The following is a 25379-nucleotide window of genomic DNA, read 5'->3' on the forward strand; positions in this document are numbered from 1 at the left end:
AATTATCTCATTCTTTTCAGTATTCTGTGGTGTGTATGTACTACAATTTAATTAACCATTCCTCTATTGATCCGTGTTTAGTTTTTTTCATTATTATAAGTAATACTGCAGTGAACATCTTTTTTTTTAATTTTTCAAACAGAAAGTCACAAAAATTATAATCATCCTCATCAGTTCTGCAGTGAATATCATTGTACCTGTTTCTTTATCCATATGTGCAGGGTTTTCTCTGGATTACATATGTAAGAATGAAATTGCTGGATAGAAGGGTATATGCACTTAAAATTTTGTTAGGAAGGCAGTTGAATCAGTTGGATCCTCTGGGAAGCTGACACTGAGATGGAGTTAGAACTGCAAATAATATTCAAGGGTTAGTGCCTGTGAATGACAAGGGGCAGAAGCTGAAGGAGAGGGAAAGTGGTCAGATCATGGTACAGATCTATCAGAGTCTCAGCCAACTCAGCAGGATACTCTGAAGTAAAGATTACTTCTTAGAGGAGTAGTACTGTGTTGGAAAGAAATGGCTAGGCCCTAGAACTCCTTCATGCTCAGTTATTGACCAGAGGCTGTCTAGGGAAAAAGTGGCTCCATCTTGAAAAATCAGGTGAATCTTAAAGGCACAAACAGCTGTAGGCTAATTGCACTTTGGAGTTAAACTCGGAGGTGTCTTCAAGGGAGATCTGAGCAGTGTATTTCCAAGGCTGCCACTGCAGGATAATATAGCATAGTGGATAATAGCAGAGTCTAGAGCCAAACTTCCTAGGTTCAACATCTTTGTGTATGATTTACTCAACATCTCTATGGCTCAGCTTTTTCATCTATAAACTGGAGAAATAATAGTACCTACCTCATAGTATTGTAAAGAGATGAAATGAGGTAATTTATCTTAAGCAATTAGAATAGTACCTGGGACATGTACTACATAAGCATTAACTGATATTGTTGCTATTATTATTATTTCAAATTGCTCTCCCAAAAGACTGTACCAGTTTTCTTCCCACCATCCCAACAGTGTGTAAAATAGTATTTATTTCTCTATACCTCTTCTGGTACTGGCTAATATAAATCTTAGTTTTTGCCAATTTAATGACCAAAACATGGTATTTTGTCTTAATTTCTATTTCTTTATTATGAAGTTGAACTTTTTTTTTTTGGCTGCGTCCCACAGCACGTGGGATCTTAGTTCCCTGACCAGGGATCAAACCCAGGCCCCTGGCAGTGAAAGCACAGAGTTCCAACCACTGAACCGCCAGGGGATTCCCTGAACATCTTTTCATCTTACTGGCCACTCTTCTGTTTGTATACTTGAAGTTTTTAATTTTTCCTCATTGATTTCTAGTACCTATTCATATATTCCAGATATTAAACTGTTACATAGTTGTAATACTTTCTCCTAGCCTCACATTGGTTTTCAGATTTATTTTTCAATATTGTTTATGGTTTCTTTTGTCGTAAAGAAGTTTAAAGTTTTAATTTCTTTTTTTTCTTCGTGGGTTTAGGGTTTTGTGTCTTTTTTTTTTCTTTTCTTTCGAAAGTCCTTTCAAGTTTATCATTTTCTGTTTTGTTTTGTTTTACATTTAGCTGTATATAGCATTTTATTTTTATCCATAATTTTAAATAATTAGCTTTTATTTTTTCCCCCAACTATAGGCAATTGCCCCAGTGCTATTCATTGACTAGCACATTTTTTCCCGGATGTTTTGAAATGCCACCTTTACCGTATTCTAAATTCCTATATGTATTAGATTGGAAGATACGGATATTTTTAAACGTTTGTTGTTTTGGTCTGCATTTCTTTGATTACTGGAAAGCATGAACTTTAAAAAATATATATCCTTTTGATATCGTGTGTGCCATCTTCATATCCTTTGTCCATTTTTCAATTTTAGTGTTTGACTTCACATTGATTTGAAAGGACTCACTATATATAAAGAATATTACCCCTTCATGTGTATTGCACGATGGTTATTATTTACTTTTAAATTACAGTCATGGTCTTTTTCTTTATAGAATCTGACTGTATATATAGGTGAAAGGTCTTCCCCATTCTTAAGACCACACAACTAGACTATTTTCCTTTTTATTTTATGATTTTCATTTTTATATTTCTGCCATCTTATTTTGATGCATGGTATTAAGTAGGAATCTATCTTAATTCTTTTCTAAATGGTAAACCAATTATCCAAAACAGTTTACTAAATAATCCATTATTTCCATTGATTTCTAATGCCATCATATATATATTTGGCCTGTTGAGGTGTATTTGATTCTGTTTTATTGATTGATGCATCTATTTTGTGGCTAGATAGTTTACCTTGGAAAGAAAGCACTCTGTGGAAGTATTTTCAAACAGTTTAATTTTGGAAGTTAAAAGGAAAACCCCTCTTAAGCTACAGTAAGTGAAGTGAATTGACTTGGGTTCTGCTTGTGTTCCTCTATCAACATTCTGCCTTGTGATCTTTAACGAGCATAATTCATTATATCTCTAGCACCAGAAAATTTACTTGGTGATTTAAAATATTAAACTCCAAAAAAAATAATTCCATTGTTTAAGAAACACCTTTCTTGCCAAATGTAATTGGATGTTACTCTTTAGGTCTGATCATCTCTATGACTAGAAGCAAGTATTGAAGGTAAACCTATCTCTAGAGCAGGAGTTCTCAAAATATCTGGGATAAAATATCAGTAGCTCAAATCACAGACAAGTAGTTAATTTCTTTAATATTTAAGGAGCTCTTTTACTTCAATAAGGGAAATGCAGTTGTGCCTGCCTTACCGCCCCCGCCCCCCCGCAAGGGGATATGTTCCAAGACCCCCAGTGGGGGTCTGCCTATCTGCCTAAAACTGCAGATAGGACCCAACCCTATATACTATGTTTTTTCCTGTACATACATACCTGTGATAAAGTTTAATTTACAAATTAGGCACAGTAAGAGCTTAAAAACAATAGCTAAAATAAAGAAAACAATTATAACAATAGACTGAATAAAAGTTATGTGAATGTGATCTCTCTCTCTAGCTTCAACTCTGCCAGAAATGTGGCAGCAGCTTCTTCACTGGCAGATACAGTTTCTTTAATAGTTTTTATATTTTTCGTCCAAACCTATTCCTGAAGCCGTGTAATCATACTTTACTTGCAGTAAATGGCTTGGTATCACTTGTTTCAGGGGATCCTTTGCTGAAGTTTTCTTATAGGCTCAGTGCTTTCTGGCTTAACACATTACCATCAATCAGCATGTCTTCCACCCACAGATTTAATGCCTTTTCCACCTTAGCTAAGCACTTATCACACACTGTGGCCGTAACTTTTGCAGTTTGAGGTACAACAGCAAAACTGGCATGAATTACTTTTTCCATCTTCACAATTTCACCGAAAGAAGATTCATTTTTACTGTAGAACTTAGCAATCTGAGCATACAAATTTTTTTTCTTATTAAGTTGAGAACTCTCACCTTTCACATAAAAGAAGCACTTTATGGTTTTGCTTTGGCATATCCTAACTGCCAGCATCACTAGTCTTGTACTTTGGGGCCATTATTAAGTAAAGTAAGGGTTCCTTGAACACAAGCACTGCAATGCTGCAACAGTCCATTGGATAACTTAGATGACCAATAAGTGATTAACAGGTGGTAGGTAGCCCATACAGTGTGGATGCACTGGACAATAGAATGATTCACGTCCCAGGTGGGCTGGAGCCAGATGGTACAAGATTTCATCATGCTACTCAAAACAGCTTGCAATTTAAAACTAGTGGATTGTTCACTTCTGGAATTTTCCATTTAATATTTTTGGACTGCGGTTGACTGCAGGTACAAACTGCATAAAGCAAAACTGTGGATAAGAGGGGAATACTGTATTCCAGCCTACGCATAATGGGAGTCTCAGAAGGGGAAGAGAGAAGAGACATAAAGAATATGTGAATAAATAATAGCCAAAGTCTCTCCAGGTTTAATGAAAAGCTTTAATCTGCACATTGAAGAATCTCAACAAATTCCAAGTAGAATAGACTCAAAGTAATTCACACCTAGACACGTCATAGTCAAACAGTCAAAAGCCAAAGACATAAAGAGAATCTTGAAAACAGCAGGAAAAAAGTGAATCCTCATGTACAAGGGGTCCTCAATACCATTAACAATTGACTTCTCATCAGAAACCAAGAGACCAGAGAGCAGTGGGACGACATATTCAAAATGCTGCAAGAAACAGACTGTCAACTAAAAATTCTGCAAAACTATCCCTTAGAAACAAAGGAGAAATCAAGATATTCTAAGATAAACAAAAACTGAGAAAATCCATCACTAACAGACCTGTCCTATAAGAAATACTGAAAGGAGTCTTCAAACTGAAAGAAAAGGGCACTAGGCAGTGTTTTGAATCCACACAAAGAAATAGGGCACAATAAAGGTAACTACAAAGGTGGATATAAAAGTCAATATGTAGATCATCCAAAATGAAAATAAATAAGGAAACACAAACTTTAAATGATACATTAAACAAGATGGACTTAGTTGATATTTCATCCAAAAACAGATTACACTTTCTTCTCAAGTGCTAATGAAACATTCTCCAGGATAGATCATATCTTGGGTCACAAATCAAGCCTTGGTAAATTTAAGAAAATTGAAATTGTATCAAGTATCTTTTCCAACCAAAATGCTATGAGACTAGATATCAATTACAGGAAAAAAATGTGTAAAAAATACAAACACATGGAGGCTAAACAATACACTACTAAATAACCATGAGATCACTGAAGAATTCAAAGAGGAAATAAAAAAATACCTAGAAACAAATGACAGTGAAAACATGATGACCCAAAACCTATGGGACGCAGCAAAAGCAGTTCTAAGAGTTTATAGCAATACAGTTTATAGCAATACAGTCCTACCTCAAGAAACAAGAAACATCTCAAATAAACAACCTAACCTTGCACCTAAAGCAATTAGAGAAAGAAGAACAAAAAAACCCCCAAAGTTAGCAGAAGGAAAGAAATCATAAAGATCAGATCAGAAATAAATGAAAAAGAAATGAGGGAAACAATAGCAAAGATCAATAAAACTAAAAGCTGGTTCTTTGAGGAGATAAACAAAATTGACAAACCATTAGGCAGACTTATCAAGAAAAATGGGAGAAGACTCAAATCAATAGAATTATAAATGAAAAAGGAGAAGGAACAAATGACACTGCAGAAATACAAAGGATCATGAGAGATTATTACAAGCAACTATATGCCAATAAAATGGACAACCTGGAAGAAATGGACAAATTCTTAGAAAAGCACAACCTTCCAAGACTGAACCAGGAAGAAATAGAAAATATAAACAGACCAGTCACAAACACTGAAATTGAAACTGTGATTAAAAATCTTCCAACAAACAAAAGCCCAGGACCAGATGGCTTCACAGGCAAATTCTATCAAACATTTAGAGAAGAGCTAACACCAATCCTTCTCAAACTCTTCCAAAATATAGCAGAGGGAGGAACACTCCCAAACTCATTCTATGAGGCCACCATCACCCTGATACCAAAACCAGACAAAGATGCCACAAAAAGAGAAAACTACAGGCCAATATCACTGATGAACATAGATGCAAAAATCCTCAACAAAATACTAGCAAACAGAATCCAACAGCACATTAAAAGGATCATACACCATGATCAAGTGGGGTTTATCCCAGGAATGTGAGGATTCTTCAGTATGCGCACATCAGTCAATGTGATACACCACATTAACAAACTGAAGGAGAAAACCCATATGATAATCTCAATAGATTCAGAGAAAACTTTCAACAAAATTCAACACCCATTTATGATAAAAACCTTCCAGAAAGTAGGCCTAGAGGGAACTTACCTCAACATAAGAAAGGCCATACATGACAAACCCACAGCCAATATCGTTCTCTATGGTGAAAAAACTGAAATCATTTCCACTAAGGTCAGGAGCAAGACAAGGTTGCCCACTCTCACCACTCTTATTTGACATAGTTTTGGAAGTTTTAGCCACAGCAGTCAGAGAAGAAAAAGAAATAAAAGGAATCCATATCAGAAAACAAGACGTAAAAGTGTCACTGTTTGCAGATGACATGATACTATACATAGAGAATCCTAAAGATGCTACCAGAAAACTACTAGAGCTAATCAATGAATTTGGTAAAGTAGCAGGATACAAAATGCACAGAAATCTCTTGCATTCCTATACACTAATGATGAAAAATCTGAAAGAGAAATTAAAGAAACACTCCCATTTACCATGGCAACAAAAAGAATAAAATACCTAGGAATAAACCTACCTAAGGAGATAAAAGACCTGTATGCAGAAAACTATAAGACACTGATGAAAGAAATTAAAGATGATACAAACAGATGGAAAGATATACCATGTTCTTGGATTGGAAGAATCAACATTGTGAAAATGACTATACTACCCAAAGCAATCTACAGATTCAATGCAATCCCTATCAAACTACCAATGGCATTTTTCACAGAACTAGAACAAAAAACTTCACAATTTGTATGGAAACACAAAAGACCCCAAATAGCCAAAGCAATCCTGAGAAAGAAAAACAGAGCTGGAGGAATCAGGTTCCCTGACCTCAGGCTATACTACAAAGCAAGTAATCAAGACAGTATGGTACTGGCACAAAAACAGAAATATAGATCAATGGAACAGGATAGAAAGCCCAGAGATAGACCCCTGCACATATGGTCACCTTATCTTTGATAAAGGAGGTAAGAATATACAATGGAGAAAAGACAGCCTCTTCAATAAGTGGTGCTGGGAAAACTGGACAGCTACATGTAAAAGAATGAAATTAGAACACTCCCTAACACCATACACAAAAATGAACTCAAAATGGGTTAAAGACCAAAATGTAAGGTCAGACACTATAAAACTCTTAGAGGAAAACGTACTATAAAACTCTCAGAGGAAAACGTAGGCAGAACACTCTGTGACATAAATCACAGCAAGATCCTTTTTGACCCACCTCCTAGAGAAATGGAAATAAAAACAAAAACAAATGGGGCCTAATGAAACTTAAAAGCTTTCGCACAGCAAAGGAAACCATAAACAAGATGAAAAGACAACCCTCAGAATGCGAGAAAATATTTGCAAATGAAGCAAGTGACAAAGGATTAATCTCCAAAATATACAAGCAGTTCATGCAGCTCAGTATCAAAAAGCCCAATCCAAAAATGGCCAGAAGGCCTAAATAGACATTTCTCCAAAAACGATATACAGATTGTCAGCAAACACATGAAAGTATGCTCAACATCACTAATCATTAGAGAAATGCAAATCGAAACTACAATGAGGGGGCTTCCCTGGTGGTGCAGTGGTTGAGAGTCCGCCTGCTGATGCAGGGGACACAGGTTCGTGCCCCAGTCCGGGAAGATCCCACATGCCGTGGAGTGGCTGGGCCCGTGAGCTATGGCCACTGAGCCTGCGCATCTGGAGCCTGTGCTCCACAATGGGAGAGGCCACAACAGTGAGAGGCCCACGTACCGCAAAAAAAAAAAGAAAAAAAAAGACTACAATGAGGTATCACCTCACACCGGTCAGAATGGCCATCATCAAAAAATCTATAAACAATAAATCCTGGAGAGGGTGTGGAGAAAAGGGAACCCTCTTGCACTATTGGTGGGAATGTAAATTGATACAGCCACTATGGAGAACAGTATGGAGGTTCCTCAAAAAACTAAAAATAGAACTACCATATGACCCAGCAATCCCACTACTGGGCATATACCCTGAGAAAACCATAATTCAAAAAGAGTCATGTACCACAATGTTCATTGAAGCTCCATTTACAATAGCCAGGACATGGCAGCAACCTAAGTGTCCACTGACAGATGAATGCATAAAGAAGATGTGGCACATATATACAATGGAATATTACTCAGCCATAAAAAGAAAGGAAATTGAGTTATTTGTAGTGAGATAGCTGGACCTAGAGACTGTCATACAGAGTGAAGTGAGTCAGAAAGAGAAAAACAAATACTGTATGTTAACACATATATATGGAATCTAAAAAACAAAAAGGTTCTGAAGAACCTAGGGGCAGGACAGGAGTAAAGACGCAGACATAGAGAATGGACTTAAGGACACGGGGAGGGGGAAGGGTAAGCTGGGACGAAGTGAGAGAGTGTCATGGACATATATACACTACCAAAAGTAAAATAGATGGCTAGTGGGAAGCAGCCACATAGCACAGGGAGATCAGCTCGGTGCTTTGTGTCCACCTAGAGGGGTAGGATAGGGAGGGTGGGAGGGAGACGTAAGAGGGAGGAGATATAGGGATGTATGTATACGTATAGCTGATTCACTTTGTTATACAGCAGAAACTAACACACCACTGTAAAACAATTATACTCCAATAAAGATGTTTTAAAAGTCAGTATAAATATCTTTTTGCTAATAATTCTTTTCTCTTTAAAATAAAGCAGTAAGGGCTTCCCTGGTGGCGCAGTGATGGAGAGTCCGCCTGCCGATGCAGGGGATGTGGGTTCGTGCCCCGGTCTGGGAGGATCCCACATGCCGCGGAGCGGCTGGGCCTGTGAGCCATGGCTGCTGAGCCTGCGTGTCTGGAGCCTGTGCTCCCCAATGGGAGAGGCCACAACAGTGAGAGGCCCGCGTACCAAAAAAAATAAATAAATAAAAATAAAATAAAGCAGTAATTATAAAAGTGTGTTGATGGGCTTATAATGTATAAAGATGTAATTTTACAAAAGAAAGGGAGGGAATAGAGGGATATTGGGGCAAAAATTTTGATACACTGTTGAAATTAAGTTGGGAAATCTAAGCTGTTGGGTTTCGTTTGAGATAAAATTCACCATTTTAAACTGTACAGTTCAGTGATTTTTAGTATATTCACAGTGGTATGTGGCCATCGCCAATATCTAATTCCAGAGTATTTGCATCACCCCAGGAAAAAGAAACCCCAAACTTCCTAATTCCTCCTCCCGCATCCCCTGGCATCCACTAATGTCTTTGCCTCTGTGGATTTGCCTATTCTGTATATTTCATATAAATGGAATAATACAATATGTAGCCTTTTGTGTCTGGTTTTTTTCACTTAACATAGGGTTCATCCATATTGCAGCTTGTATCAGTACTTTAAAATTTTTTCTGAATAATATTCTATTGTATGGATTTTGTTTATCGGTTGATGGCCATTTGGGTTGTTTCCCCTTTTCTTGCTATTATGAATAATGCTATGAACATTCATGTACAAGTTTTTGTATAAATGTATGTATTCTAACTCCAACTGAGTACACTGTTATACACTTCAATTCTGACACTAGCCACCTAGAGTTAGCACAGATCCCACAAATTAAGGGCTCTGTCCTCCACAAGATTGCCTCTAATTCAGACACTGCCACAAGTTCGGGGGGGCGGGGCACTTCTGACCTACTGGCTACAAATTTGGGATTTCCCACGACCCCCTCTAGTTCAATAGAGAGACAGTTATGATACTTTGGACGGGGCCATGGAAGCATAGAGGAGCAGTCAGCCCAGAATGGGAATGTAAGCTTGTCGAGGAAGACTTCCCAGAAGTGACTTCTAAGCTGTGACTGGAGTTTTGAATCATAGGTAGAAACCAGGAGAAGAAGTTTGGAAGAGTAGTTTAGGCAGAGGGAACAGCATATACGAACACCTGGGGTGTGTGTTAGAGATGATTTAAGAGTTAATTTAAGAATTTGAGCATCAAATGTCAAAAAAGAAAAAAAAGCAATATCATCCAGACCTTTGTAGGACATTTGGACTTAGAGGAGAGAGAGTGTGTAGAAGGAAAACCAGATCCAACAAAGACCCCTAAAGAATGCCAAATTTTAACGCATGGCAGAGAAAAAGGTGTCTGTGAAAAAAGACAAAGAAAGAAAAACTAAAGAGGCATGAGGAAAATAAATAGAACATGGAGTCATCAAAACTAAAGGAAATGTGTTTGAAGAAGCTGTATCAGATGCTGCTAAAATATTAAGGAAAGGACTTAGAAATGCCCATTAGAGTCAGCAGTATGGAATGAGTGAGCGTGGCAAGAGCTGTGTCAGTGGGGCGGTTGGGGTAAAAGCCAAGCTGCAGTAGATTAAAGAGTGAACAAGACTCTGGGAAGTGGGGACAGGGACTCTCGACAGGGTAGGGGACAAAGGATAGTAGGCGGAGCGGACAGAAACACAAACATGTCGACACCAGAGGATGGCTTGACGTGATGGGATAGTTTTGTTTTATGATAAGGGAGACTTAGGGGACTTCCCTGTCAATCCAGTGGTTAAGACTCCACACATCTAATGCAGGGGGTGCAGGTTCTATCCCTGGTCAGGGAGCTAGGATCCCACATGCCGCGCGGTGCGGCCAAAAAATAAAATAAAATAAAAAATAAACAGTTGAAAAAAAATAGGGAAGACTTAAGCTTATTCAAACAATTTTGCAATCCAGAAGAGAAAGAAAATAATAAGTTGGGCAAGCTCCCAAAGAAAGTGAGAGGGAATGGGATCCAAAACAAAGGGAGAAAGATCAATAGGATGAAAGAACAAGTGTGTGCAGATAAATTCATAAGTTTTGATGGTGGACAGTTGAGGGGTTGCTGTCTGATGGCCTCTGTCTTTTCTGAAAGGTAACAGACACAGGCACCTACTTAAATGATAGGGGTGGTGAATGGCTCTCATATTGAGGGAGAGTGCAGCAGACTTGGAATGGTCACAGTAGAGAATGGGGAAGCGCTGAATTAGGAAAATCTAATTAGTTTCTGGGTAGTGGTGATGGTCATGAGATAGAAACTTAGGAATTTATAGTGGCACACCTCTGCTCTGAGATATGATTTTCTTCATCAGCATTCAGCATACTGGAGGTAAGTGCAGGAGGGGCAAAACCTATGTTGAATCAGGGTTATGGTTTTTGCCAGGTGGGTGCAGTGAAAGGATAGAAGTTAGGTGGTAATATGATGGATCAAGGACTCTAGGCTGGATAAGGAAAGAAGTGAAGACAATAGGAAAGTGATGGATGGAGAGAAAATAGGGGCCAGTGCCAGGAAGTGCCAGGGAGGTACAAGAACAGGTGAAAGTAATAGGAATGGACACTGTTACTATAGTGGACACTAGTGACTGGCCTAATAAACCTATTATGTTACTCGGGTTTTCAGACATTGCCTATGTATGGTTCATTAAGTTTCCTTGTTTTACGTGTTGACTCTTTTTGGCCAGTTCACTATTTATAAGCACCCGCATCTTAAGGTAGAACCCAGAAATCACAGCTGATAAAAAATAATCACCACGAGCAGTGCTTCTGGAGGAAAAAAATTAAATATGTGAAGTCTTTAAGTTACCTATAGACTATTATTTTCTGTGCTTGTGCTTCTAGTCATTTAAAGTATGAGCTGCCAGGGTATGACTTACACCGGAAGGTATGTGTCACTGCCTACATTGGGGCCCCGTACCAGGCCCCTTCTCACCTGCCTCCAGGTTCTCCTAAATTTCTTCAGCCAACCTGTCACTGAAACATGAAACTCTATAATTTCAGTTAAGTTGGAATATTGTCCCTTACTTAACTACAGGTGCTCTTGGAAAGGGCAATATGTTAAGCCTTTATCAGTCACTAAGACTTTTGTGGTAACGTGTTTGGTTTGTGTTACCAGTAGGATAGCTTGCCAAGATTAGATTTTTATATCCCCAGGGAGAAAGTAGAGTAAGAAATCCACATCAGTTGTAGGGATTGGGTGGGCCAGTTCACAATACCTACAGCTAACGGAAGAGGGCCCCCTGAGAGGAAGAGAACATGAGTAGGAAGAAAACTCAAGGGAGAGATGGGAGAGGGCAATAGCAAATGTTAACTTCACAATTTTGTTCAAATTCAGCCCTATCTTGGAAAACCCTCTCCGTAGTCAGTTTAGCGAGCAGTTACTGCATATGATTTGCTCTGACAGTTTGGTGGGAATGTGTGCTTTTCTGATGTACAATTACCGTGTTTCAAATTTTCTGTGACACAGCTTTTACATGTAGTGATGACATGCCTTGTAATCATCCTCATTGTGGCAATAGACATGCTCAGATTGTGTTAAATCATTTCAGCAGTGTCTGGATCTATAGATGATGGGTGTCAAAAGCCTCTTTAGTTAAGATTCCCCACTTAACAGGGTAAGATTCGTTATGACTTCCTTTTCTGTGTTTTGATAACACAGGTGAGATACTAAGAGGCATGTGGGATGCTATAGTTCCTAGTTGGTTTTCCTTTTTCCTATTGTGTGCAAGTTTTTATTTGGCTAGACTGATTACCTAGGAAACAGCTGCAGGGTAAAGATGGATTGGCTATTTGGAAAATGGAATTACAGGCCCCTTCAGGAGGCAAAAGACCTGTTGGATAAAACAAAAATTAGTGAATGGCTGAATTTATGCTTAATTTAGTGTGCTTCAACAAATCAAACTGAGACAGTTCCATAGGAGAACCTCGTTAATGCAGCATGATTTTTAAATTTAGCTTGTTTTTAATTTATTAAGTTCACCAGATGTTTATTAATTCCTGCTTTGTGCCCACTGCTGCAGGCCATTCTGAGGGTTTCCAATGAAGCAGAAGGTTCAGTTCCCTCCTGGAAAGCTCATTTTCTGTTTGGGGTTAAAATAAGTTACCTTAAAATCAAGTGCACGATTATGTGATACAGTCTAAATGTGTTCAGAGAATTTGGAGGATGTAAAAGATCTTGGCTAGTCAATGTAAGTGATGGATTTGAATCTACAGGCAGGAGATAATTCTTTGAGGTAAAAGATGAAATTTAAAGACCTGGTGAAAGTTTGGGTACTAACAGTTACCTGAATGTACAAGATTCAATGGTAGCAGCACAGTTACCCTTGCAGATCCCTACACCCAGACAGCTTATGGAAAATATGTAATTGTGATATAAATTATATTGGCGTACAATCTTAAGAAAATGAATTTTAGAGACAATGTTGACCAACCACTGTTTGCACTAGCCTTTGCATAATTTAAGAAAACTCTATTTTCACTGAAAGTGTGACAGTATTAGTTTTGTAATCTCAGACCACTACAAAAATGTGAGCATATAAGAGACACTCAATAAAATATTTATGAATTGATTTGCTTATATACAGTACACCTTCTTGTTAGTTAGCATTAGCTTTCTTTTCTTCCAGAATGTAGCTGTTGAATATTTGGTCTTGATTTGTGGTGATAAGGACTTTCGTAAATACAGACGCATAACTCTTCTTTTACAGCGGAACATCTGTCAGGTTATTTCCATTGATTTGTAGAAAGTATAGGTATAATTTTCATTTTCTTACTTGTTCTCTTTGTATTCACTTGGTGTGCTGTGCCAGCCAGGAGAGGAGGAAAAAGCAATCCTACTCAGAAAGCTTTACAACCTATAGGCACAGGAAGTTAAATTTGAGCCCTCCTTGCCATGTCCATAAATGGAAAGTAAACGAGGCAACATAAGGATACTCAAAATATTTTGAAAGAGAAATGTTTTAGTTATGGTTTATTGAACCTACAACTTCAAATATTTGCCAGCAAAAAATAATTCTCAAATGTAAATCTCAGGACTTCCCTGGTGGCGCAGTAGTTAAGAATCCACCTGCCAGTACAGGGGACACGGGTTCGAGCCCCGGTCCTGGAAGATCCCACATGCCACGGAGCAACTAAGCCCATGCGCCACAACTACTGAGCCTGTGCTCTAGAGCCCGCGAGCCACAACTACTGAGCCCATGCTCCTAGAGCCCGTGCTCCACAACAAGAGGAGCCACCTCAATGAGAAGCCCGCACACCGCAACAAAGAGTAGCCCCGGCTCTCCGCAACTAGAGAAAGCCTGTGTGCAGCAACGAAGACCCAACGCAGCCAAAAATAAATAAATAAATTTATTTAAAAAAAAAAAAAAAGTAAATCTCAGTCCACTAGCTATTTATAGAGTTACCAATGAAAGTTTCTTTGTATTTTAAATTTGTGAAGAGAATTGTTACTATAATCAGAATCCATAATATTGAATTTTGCCAGAGGGTCTTTCATTGCCTGTTGTCTATTCTCACTGTACTGATAGCTTTTATAAATGAGATAGTGACTACAGAGGGTAATTTGTTAGAAGATTTTTGCTGAATGATCAGGAGTGGTTTCCTGTTAGAAGAGCTTGAGCACTGCTGTGAATGCCTTCTTTATTTCCAAAATTACCATAAAATGCCTTATCATAATAAGACACGCCCTCTCCCTCAAGTTTTCTTTTCAAGGAAACTTTTTAATGTTTCATTTTAAGAACAATTATGCAACTCCCTGGTACCTACTCACCCCTATTGTTGTCCCTTTTCTGGTTTCAAGCAATCACCATGAAACTAAAAATGTTAGTAACTGTCAAAAACTTTGAACTGATTTACTTCTCTGGCCTGTGGAATCACTCCACTCCAAACAGCAGCTCGGAGGAGGGATAGGGTGGCATTACTTACTGTGACAGTTTGCTCACTTTCTATCCCTCTCCCGCCCCTCATCTGCCTCCATCTTGCTGGCGATGATCCTGTAATTATAATGCTGTTTGCACCTATGCAGAGATCACAAGAAGGACCTAATTATTAGATTATTTGAGAGAAAAAGGTACAACTTGTTTGCGTTATCGTCTTCCACTCTTTTGAAAAATTATAGTCAGAGTTAGCATTAGAGGAAAAAAGACCACAACTCAATTCTGAGAGCAGAACTGATTTTTCTCTTCATTTTCTTTGAATACATTGCTTATTTCTACAAATGTACGAATGGCAAAGGCATGTTGCAGGAAAAACCCCTCCCTCCAACAGCCCCACCTACCCACATATACATCTGTATGTACAGGTTCAGCCCTGGTCTGTCTTCTCCCACCAAGGGCAGCTTCCCAAAATGCCTCTGGGAATTTTACTTACTGTCCTCAAAAAAGGCACTTGTTCATGGCAGGTGCTATGATTTTGAGGTTAATGTCTTTTTGTTGTAGTTGTTCATAATGAGAAAATAAGACCAATAAAAGATGCAGAAATCTGTTGTTTTCAGTGGCTCCAGAAATTTCTTTTCTTGTATTTTTGGCAGCTGTTTTCCCATTTGCAGTTGCCCTTAAAGGGGGAAGCAAGCAACTTTTACTCAAAACAACAGATTTCTGCATCTCAAAACAACATTTTAGTTGTTCTTCTTACTGGGGAAAAGGATAAAATAATAATTCTTTCATCTTCCTTATCTAGGTTTCTGTAAATTAATTCACCCCAAATTTGCTAGAGAGGTTCCCTGGGTTTGACATGAGAACATGTTTGTTTAAAAATAGCAGTTGATGTTTTACAAAAACCACTTTCATGTATTTAAATGGAAGAGGGGGCACTTTAAAAATTAGCACCGATGCCTTTATGCTTTTCTGCTGAAGCATACTAGTAATGATTTGGCACTGTGAGTACTTGTACATTGTACAAAAATTGTTGACTTACCAAATGGGGTGAACCTACTAGTTTTTCCAGCATTTTCTTGGATTTAGTGGAAAAGTACTTATATTGAACTTTTCTTAGACCTTGTAAGTTTAATAAAATAATATTAGTTCCAGTATTTAATCCATTATTTAATTTTATTTATGTATTACACTTAGACATATTTCAAGTTTGCCTTCAAATTTTTAAAACGTGTGTTTCTCCTCAGCCAAAATAAAATCATATACATTTGAGTCTTGGATCTGGAATAGAAAAGTTCCAATTCTTTTTGCTAGTATGGTAATCTCAGCAAGAGCGGGAACCTCATCTCTTGTTCACTGTTATTTTCCTGGAGCCTAGAACAGTGCCAGACACAAGTACTGAGAAAAGTATTTAATAAATGACTGAATGAATTGCCTTCTATGACTTGTGAGATTGTTTTTGTTTTTTTTTTAAGTTCACTTTGTACCTTAAACAAAGTATTACTACATAGTGGACTACTGCAGGATACTGAAGAATAGGACTCAGTGGAATTCAGTGCTTGAATGACCCACTCAGAGAGAAAAGGACTAAAGGGGTTTTGGTAGGGACAATTCCCTGGGTGTGCCAAACCCACTAAAATACTCCCACGTTTTGCATCTCTCCAGGAGCACTCACTGTGGGCCTTGTGCGACAGTGTCAAACAATCCATGGACGAGACCGGACATGCATCCCACCTCGGCTTCCCCCAGAGTGGGTCACCACACTGTTTTTTATCATCATGGGAATCATTTCATTGACTGTCACATGTGGTTTGCTGGTGGCTTCCCACTGGCGAAGAGAAGCCACAAAATATGCTCGATGGATAGCATTCACTGGAAGTAAGTAACCTGTGCTAACTAAATTTGTCTAGAAGGCACTCACCCTGGAATCAAGACTCAGTAATAAGGACTCTCTAATCATCAAAGGGCACCACTTGCATACGGCCATCAGATAGACTCTACGCGGTCCCATCAGCTCTTCCGAATTCTCACCATAAGACCAGGACATCCAAACCTTAATTGCTTTGTATAACGTGCTATTTTAATGAATTTTATTTTTGCTCACATTGTGACCTAAGTGTTCCAGGTCTGTGACTCAGAGCTACCACTAACCTGAGTCTTCCTCTTCTTAAAGGTATTGGTATCATCTGTCAAATAAAGATAAATCTAGAAGAAAATATACAGAAATACAAATTAGTTTAAGGTGGTGATTTGCTTTTTAATATCATTGATTTGAGTTTCTACCATAAGCTGTGGTGTGACCATTGAAAAATCAACACATTTGGTTATTTAATAATCGTTTCTCAACATCTCTGATGCCATTTAAGCTATGCCCAAGGGTGTGATAATACTTATATATTACACATTCTCTTGTACTTTGCAAAACTGGTTTAATTTCAGAGCACAACGCAGGCTTTTCCCAAGCCAAAAGCAACAAAAATGCTCAAAGGGAAGATTTCTGTAGTTCTGCTTTCTTCTTTCTAAAGCAGGTTTGTCCCCCAGGGAACATTTGTCAAAGTCTGGAAACATTTTTGATTGTCCCAACTAAGGGGATGCTCCCGGCATGTAGTGAGTAGGGTCCAGGGGTGCTGCTGAACAGTGTACAAATGCACAGAACAGCCCTCCACAACAAAGACTAATCTGGCCCCAAATGGCAATAGGGCCCTGTTGAGAAACCCTGCTCTAAAGAACAGGATAACTATCCCTATGCCAAATACTATGGGATTTAATTTCTAATTCAGTGTCTTATAATCATCTCAGGTTTTCTTAAGTTTTTAAAAAATGAATATTACAACACAGCTTACTTTCACCTGATATTGTCATGTAGAACTTGTATTACAGGGCTAAGGCATAATCCCTATTAATGTTAAAACTCAATTTATTCTTAAAGATCATAGGATAGGGATATTAGTTCGTGAGTCTCTGTTTCTCCCTATCTCTCTATGAAACTCTCTTTAGAGAATGTATATGTTTCTGGATCTGTTGTTTTATTTTTGTATCTGTTTCTCCCTTAATTTTGAAATTTAGATCAAGTTGCAGTTGACATAAAAAGGCTTCTCCATCCTTGTTAAGAAATGTGAAACAAGTTGATCTTTTTTGAGGTCAAACAGACCTCCTGAGACAGTTCTTTTCTAAATAGTAGGGTCTAGAGGCAGTTATAGAGACAGAGCTACTAAATTAAAGGGTATTGATGGGGAATTTAAAGAGAATCTTCACTCACAGATACAGTTACTTATCCACTCTTTAGAATTCACTCTTTAGGAGTAAAATAAAATCAAAGAAGAAGGATTTAGTTTCTGGATTTAGTTGAAATTTGGGAGTGCATGTGCTCTGAATACCAAAAATCTGAAATATTATTTAGCAAAGTAATATCAGTCAGAGAAAAGCATTAAGGTGCTCACATGAGCCATTGGTTCTTATAACCCAATAAAGGGAAAGAACTTTGATTATCTTGTTTTTCGTTCCTCTTCAAGAGAAATATTTAAGTACATATTTAATATATAGCTACCTTGAAATGCAGAATGTTTTTCCTTTATTTTCCATTTTAAATAATTTAACTTTTTAAAATAATATGTGCATGATACATAATTCAAAGCCTATGAAAGGGTCACCAAGTGAAAAGTAAATCTCATTTGTGGCCCTGTCACCCAGTCGTCTGATACTCCTTTCCTGGAAGCAACCATTCTCACCAGTTTCTGGGGTTTCCTACCAGTGGTGTTCTATGCATAGAAACATATATGTATATGTGTGAGTGTTCTATAAATACATATTTATTCTATTTATACTATTCTGTATCTTGTTTTTTTCGTTCAGCAATATATCTTGGTGTTGATGTCATCTAAGGAAGCATAGAGCTACATTCCCAGAGCTAGTTTACTGGGGTGGTAGTCATAAGAGGGATTGGGCTCCCCCTAGTGTTTCCATTCAGTCTTTGAAAATGTACTTCATCTCTATTTTATGCACTTCTATTCCAGTTAAGCTATAGTTTGGTAAGAATATAAGCTAACATTTTCTGATGGATTTACACAGTGGAAATGTTCAAAGGAGAGCCACACATGAGGGGGCTCACCTGTGGGGGCAAGGCTGTGCCTTTTTCTTCAAGTCTGACCCTTGTCCTTGCTTTTGCCACCCTAATTTACTTGTCTACCAGTACACCTGATTGACTTTCACCACCAAGAAATCTATGCTATACAGGATATGAAGTTATGTCTTTACAGACTTATTTAGGACCCAGAACTTAATTGTCAAAAGTTGATATGTATTTTCAACATTAACAGTATTTTAAGATCTAAAGTAACTTCACAGGTCTCAATACCTAAAAAAACAGGAAAACAAAGACAAAAAAACCTCACCCACCAACATTACATCTCCCCAGGATAGAGAACTCGATTCCTTGGATTAAAAACAAATATTGGATAGAATTAGGAGTTCATTGCTTCCTTAAAATTTGATTAAGCTTTTCCTCACCAATTTGGAAAATGTTTAACACTTGTAAAATATTAAACCCTGCTTTAAATATAGTCATTAAATGATTACTCCTTTATAAAAGATAGATTTTTATTTTACAGTAGAAAATAGGAAAGGACAGGAATTAAGTTGGCACATCAATTAACAGAATGAACAACAGTAATATCTGCATATCTTTTAAGGACTTCTAAATTATTTTAGTGTTTCTTGAGGTTAGAGATTAATCCACATTAAAGAACAAATTGTTTTTAAGGCAATAATGTTTTCCCATTGTTTTTATTAGATTGTCTATAGCTATTTAGATTGTGGTTTCATTTTACTTACCAAACCATATTAAGGCATAAGCACCGTTAGAGATTGGTGACAGATACCACAGATCAGCGGGCACTGGCAGCAGTAATAAAGTTATTTATTGCTAACTATGCAACAGAAAGGCCGAAAGATCTAATACTGAATACCTGAATTTTTCATTTGTTCTGTAGTAGGTATCCAAAAGAATTTAAATCCGCTTATGTAACATTATTTGGTGTGGTCATATGCCCAAAATGAAACAGATTCTATGTCTGCTTAATATAAAATAATCCACCCAAATGGTGCGAAGCAAACGAGAGTGCTGGTGTGTTTCTTAAGCTAGTGTACTACTTAAGAAAATGTTACGTTTTACAGCATTTCTGGAGCTTCCTTCCAGGAAATATTCCTAATTGGCTTTTTCAGGACTCTCCTATTAAATTTTGTAGACTGAGTAACACAAAAACAATTTAGGACAAGTGTCAGCTGGTATATTTATCCAGGACTCTGTCAGTATTGCTAGGGATGGGTTTAACTGAGAAAAGTTTTCTCATTCAGTTAATATTGGGAATGACTATAGAATGACATTACACTGAAGACATGTTTCTGCCTTCAAAGAAATTTGAAAGACTATGAACATTTGACCAACATGCTTTCAAAAAGCATAAAATAATAATAAAAAGCATAAAATATTTTCTTGGAAACGCCAGCCTATCTATAGGTAATTTGTGTTCCCTAAGAAGAGTGTTTCTTTGTTAGCACAGGGGGGCACGTGGTTTCCTAAAACAGCCAACTGTGGAATTACTTCTGCCCAGATACTGGGTTTTCTGATATCTTTCTAGAAGCATTTTAGCAAATAATATATTTCATTCTGTTTGCATACAAAATTCAAAAGATTTCCCCACTCTCCCCCACTTTAAACTCTGTAGTCAGAAACCTGGGAGATTTTTTTTTTTGGAACGTTGTCCGTGATGAGAGATAACCAGTCTGACAATTTGCTCCTCATCACAGAAGCCTGTGGTTCTTTCCACTAGCTGGTTTTAAATCAGAGTAAGATAAATAGTATTTATATTTGTATGCACCTTTTCTCAATTCCTCATAGCTAATACCAACTGAGAGAGCAGAGAATTGGCAAAATAATGCTAGGACAATAATAATATACAGCATTTATTCAGCACTTACTATCAACCTGTCACTCACTGTGCGAAGGACTTGACATTGTTTTGTTTATCCTTGTACTATATACTTACCCATTTTCAGAATTTCAGAAGCCTAAGATTACACCATTAGTAAGTAGTAGAGCTGGAACTTAGCCCCTGTCTGACACTAGCTAGAGCCCTTAGTCACTACTTTTTTTTTTTTTTTTTTTAGTCACTACTTTAAATGGTCAAGAATCGTATATACGAGTACTTAGTAGGCTTGGAGGCCTTCCTTAATGCTGATATTCAAAACTATGTAAAAGGCTAAGCTAGCTTTTACTGTATTTAATTGTTAGGCTTTGGGGATCTGTAGTATACACAAATCTTTTGATAAGTGATCCATATTGTAACAGATTTGACCATGTCATCAATCCACAACCCTTCTTATAAACTTCCTTTGTGCCAAATTTTCATTGTTTTCTTAATCACCAAACCATGTTACTAATGTTGTGTTCTGGTTTGTTTTACAGTGATCCTTTTCTGTATGGCTGCCCTAATATTTCCAATAGGATTTTACATCAATGAAGTCGGAGGTCAACCATATAAATTACCCAACAACACAGTAGTTGGGTCATCATACGTACTTTTTGTCTTATCAATTTTCTTTACAATAGTAGGACTTCTATTTGCCGGCAAAGTTTGTTTACCAGGCTGATGAATGTCTGAATTGCTTGACTCTTATTATTTTTAATTTTATTTTATTTTTTTATTTTTGGAGGGTGGGGAGGACAAAGGCAAGGCATCTGAGTAGTCCTCACATAGGAAGATGCTTAGATGAAACTGATGCTGAAAAGAAAAAAAAATGCTTTGATTTGTTCTCACTATGCACTTTGGATTTAAAAACAAAAAATAAGGAGAGCCTTTTCCATAACCAAATACAGACAATATTGACTAAATCTCCTGAGCATATTCAGGCAGTCAGGTCTGCACTGTGATAGCAACCTAGTGAAGGAGAATGCTTTATACTGAAAAGCACGTGGCCCTTTGTGACTCTGTGGTTCCATTTTTAACGTCTAATGATTCATTTGAGGGAGGAAAAAATAAGTCTAAGTATTTATGAATCATGGCGGACCAGAGGGATGCAAGAGAAGTTCGTGTGGGGCTGGCCTCACCTCCTAAGAAATTAGAGTTCACAGCTTCCTTGTAATGGTATGAGCCTTTGGCACCAGAATGGATTGCCATTGCATTACCGCACCAAGAAGCCAATAGATCAAAACTCGTTTGCTAAAATGTATGTAAAAATTCTGAAATTCCCTATTCTCTGTGTACAAAAAAAAAAAAAAAAAAATCAAACACTAAGAAACATGTCGTTGGGGGGCGGGGGGTTGGGTGGGGGAAATTTTCCTTATATTTATATAAATATATATATAATATATATATTTTGCTGATGCAGTATACAGTGTGTATATATGTGTGTGTGCGTATGTGTGTGTGTAAATTTATATACACACACATGCAAACAGTTCCTGGAAGAGAACTCTGAATGCTTTGCTAGCAAAACACTGTGGTGTGCAAACCTAGAACTCAATAGAAAAAAAGCCATTTATCTGAAGGCTGCATAGTGGAGAGAGTCTTCAGTTTACCTCATTCTTTGTAGCAGCCCTTGATTTTAACAGGTTTTTGTAATAGGTACAAATAATCCTATACCCTTCTAGGTGCAATTTTAAGTTAAGCTAAAATTCTTTGTAGGGTTAATTTATTTGTTTATGATAGTAGAAGGTAAGATCATGTCAAACCTTATAATTTGGGGAATCTGACACTATTTAAATTATTGGCAACTGTTGTCTGTTGTACAGAGGTTCTCTTTTTCTACTGGCTCGTTCTGTTACATTAATAAAGCATTTTATATGTTTAAGCACACAACTTTACATAAATACAAAATTCACTAGTAATATCAATTTACAATATTTTGGCTATTTATAACACTAACTTCACTCTGCCATAAAAATTAAATTTATGTTTCTTTTCATCTAAGCATTATTAATAATCTCCTTTACCAAAAACCTGAGCAATACAGTATTTTCTTTAAATGCTATATGCCTTTGTTTGCTAAAAGCTAACATTTTTGCATTTACTTTAAAGGGCTGTACTAGACCCACAGCTTTACATTTCTTCCAGAAAGAAGCATTGCAGCTAACCCTTGAGCCCACAGATAGTTTAAAAATATAGTATTTCTCTTCTCCACATCTCCATGTCTTTATGTCAATGCTTAGTTGTTTTTCCAGGTGAACACAATAGATAATCTCCTGTTTGAAATGTGGGGCAGGAGGGTTTTTTCATGGCAATGGAGTCTTTCATGGCAACGGCAACCGAAATGTCCCTATCAGAAGAGTTAGGGTACCTTGTTAAACACAAACTGAAATGAATGCACTGTTTTATTGTTTTTTTAAATGATTGCTTCAGAGATGGGGCTGCCTCCTCAGATATTCAAGGTATGAAATGGAGGAACCTGATGTATTTCACACTGGCTTGTTTGACATTCATATATCTTACTGTTAATTCAGCAGTATTTTATTGTGGAAGAAAACCCCAGTGTTTCAGCTCACTCAGGAGTCAGGTAAGAGGTAGACCACCACTGGGGTGAGTTCCTTGAGTGTGCTGGGGGCGTGTCACCCATTTCCTTCCCAGAGTCCAAAGAAACCTCTAGGAAATGCCTGAGGGAGACTAATTTTCCCCAAGTATTACGATGTCTAGTCAGTTCTAAGAATACCACTGGACATGTGCTGTGGACATTTGGGATGGCAGTTCCCATTGCGATTTGATTGGACCTCAGTCAAATGGATCACTTTGAAGGAAAGCTTTGGTTGTCACCATTATACCACTGAAATAAAGGGTTAGCAAAGTATGGTTCAAATTAACTTATGATATGACCAAGAGCTTTTCTCTTCCAAAAGTTGAATTTTATTGTAAATAGTTTCTCAAAATATTTTTAACTGGATCATGAGCATTGGGGAGAGAAAGTTTCTCAGCTGCTAAGAATTTCCCCACTGTTTACGTCTTTCACTTACAGTGGTATTGCATATAAGATTGCAGAATTTAAGGTTTTATTTGTATCTATTACACAAACCATTAAATTGTCTTTAATTTCATCATTGTCTTGGAGGTCCAGTGCACTAAGGGCTGATAGGGGAAAACTCCCTCTAACCAGTCAGCACTCTAACCCAGGCTTAAAACCATCCCATCAAGTAGTATGTGAAGTCAAATCTTTGTACTCTTCCAGACCAAACATTGAAATGGACTCATTCATATAAAATTCTATAAATCCTGTAAGTGAACAGATAGACAACTTCAGCAGTTGCATTTAAAAAGGTCACTATAATAAGTACTATATAGTACAGTATTAATTTATAGCAGGAAATCATATCTTGTAAACTGTATATAAAACACTGTTTAATGGTGCAATCATTTGTCAAATTTTTGTCTGTTACATTGTTTTTAGAGTGTGTGCATTCTTCTCATACCTAAGAATATCATTGTAAAATCTGCTGAAAAATATTTATAGGTTTTATTTGCACAAGACAATTAGTTTGAAAGTTTTGGAAGCTCCTATTGAACATGCCTAAACATCTGTAAACATGAAAAATCTTCAATTCATTAAAAGCAAACATTTCAGTATGATTCTTTCCAAAGGTAATCCATGTTCTGTGTTGTTAATGTGTGTATGTAATTTTTCTGACTCTTCTTATAAGCCTATTTTCCGTTTCATTTGTTTTGTTTTTGAAGGACGGCTCTTTTTTTTTTTTTTCTTTTTAATGTTCTAGATGACCAAAACACTTCATTGGTTTTTACCCTTTTGCCTAAATCTTTGATATCCCCACTTGATGCTCTGTGAATTCACTGTTTAATCTCTTAAGTAAAACAATGAACAGTCCTGGTGACATACAACCTATTGATTTAGAGGAATGACCCTAAAAAAGTATTGGAAACTAACTTTGAATATACTACTCCTAGCTATTATTTTGCATCGTGGGCTTCATGGGAGGAACATGTTGCATTTATTTTGTCTTTATTAAAAGACTACTAGCCACAGTTACTCTGATTGTAGTAACTGTTTTAGCAACCCACTTTGATCTTCTTTAAAATATTGAATTTACATTCACAATTCAAAACAGTAAGCTGTCTTTCAGAACTAATTTTTGAAGGATAAAAATATATGAAGGAAAAAAGTGACCTGTGTAGGTTGGATTCCCTACATAGGACTTATTAGTTATATCACCTCAAGAGATTTTAAAGTTTGTCATCAAGGCCTGTATATTACCCCAACTTTATTAAGAATTGTTTTCTAATTGGTTATAACATTTTTCGATTAATAGTTTCAAAACAAATTGTTAATACAAACTGTATAAAATGAACATAATTTTCTTCACTTGTATTTTTGTTATTGAGCAAGTTTATCAAAATAAATTGTCTACTAAAGAAACTAAAAAGGCTTCTATTACTTTGAAATAAGCTTTGAATTTAAAAATTTATTTCAGAAATGAATTTCTTATAGAGGTTTCACATATTCACACAGTGACACTTCCATGCCTCTTGGTTTAATTTTGTTGTTAGCATTTTGCCAGGGGAATGTCTCCCCTCTCTTCTTCCACTCTCACGCCTAGCTCCCCCTTCGGGAGGAGATGCTATTAATGTCACAGAACATGGATTAGGCTATGTTTACCAATAAGAAGAGGCACTCAGCAATAAGAGACCACACACATGTGGCACTCTCTTCTACATCATGTTTCCATGGACCAGGAGAGAGGTACTGAGCCGAGGCTCTCATTTTTCTTTCCTTTTTTCCTTGCACATCGACCTAAGCCCTTTCATCTTTGCTTCATTCTTCTGATATTACTTTATTTCAGGTCAAAGTCCTTTTGGCTTGTAAGATTTTAAAATTCGGGTTGAAGGAGCAATAGAGAACCCTTTGGTCTCTAGACTTATCCGTGTGCTCCATCACAGCTTTACTGTAACTCTCTCTAGGAGTATCAGGAGTGACCTAGCCTAATAATAACCAGTAAT

The 25379-nt window shown here is 37.2% G+C and overlaps 1 protein-coding gene across 1 annotated transcript in view; it reads left to right on the forward strand.

Moving 5' to 3' along the window:
- The window catches only part of MOSMO (modulator of smoothened), a 57883-nt gene extending 36217 nt beyond the window's left edge, over positions 1 to 21666 (forward strand). The window contains exons 2-3 of the mRNA XM_032606634.1: positions 16051 to 16263; positions 20849 to 21666. Of these exons, the coding sequence (XP_032462525.1) occupies positions 16051 to 16263; positions 20849 to 21033 (398 nt within the window). The 3' untranslated portion in view covers positions 21034 to 21666. The remainder of the gene's footprint in view (positions 1 to 16050; positions 16264 to 20848) is intronic.
- Positions 21667 to 25379: the final 3713 nt, after the last annotated feature.

Source organism: Phocoena sinus, chromosome 15, assembly GCF_008692025.1.
Source record: "Phocoena sinus isolate mPhoSin1 chromosome 15, mPhoSin1.pri, whole genome shotgun sequence".
NCBI lineage: Eukaryota > Metazoa > Chordata > Mammalia > Artiodactyla > Phocoenidae > Phocoena > Phocoena sinus.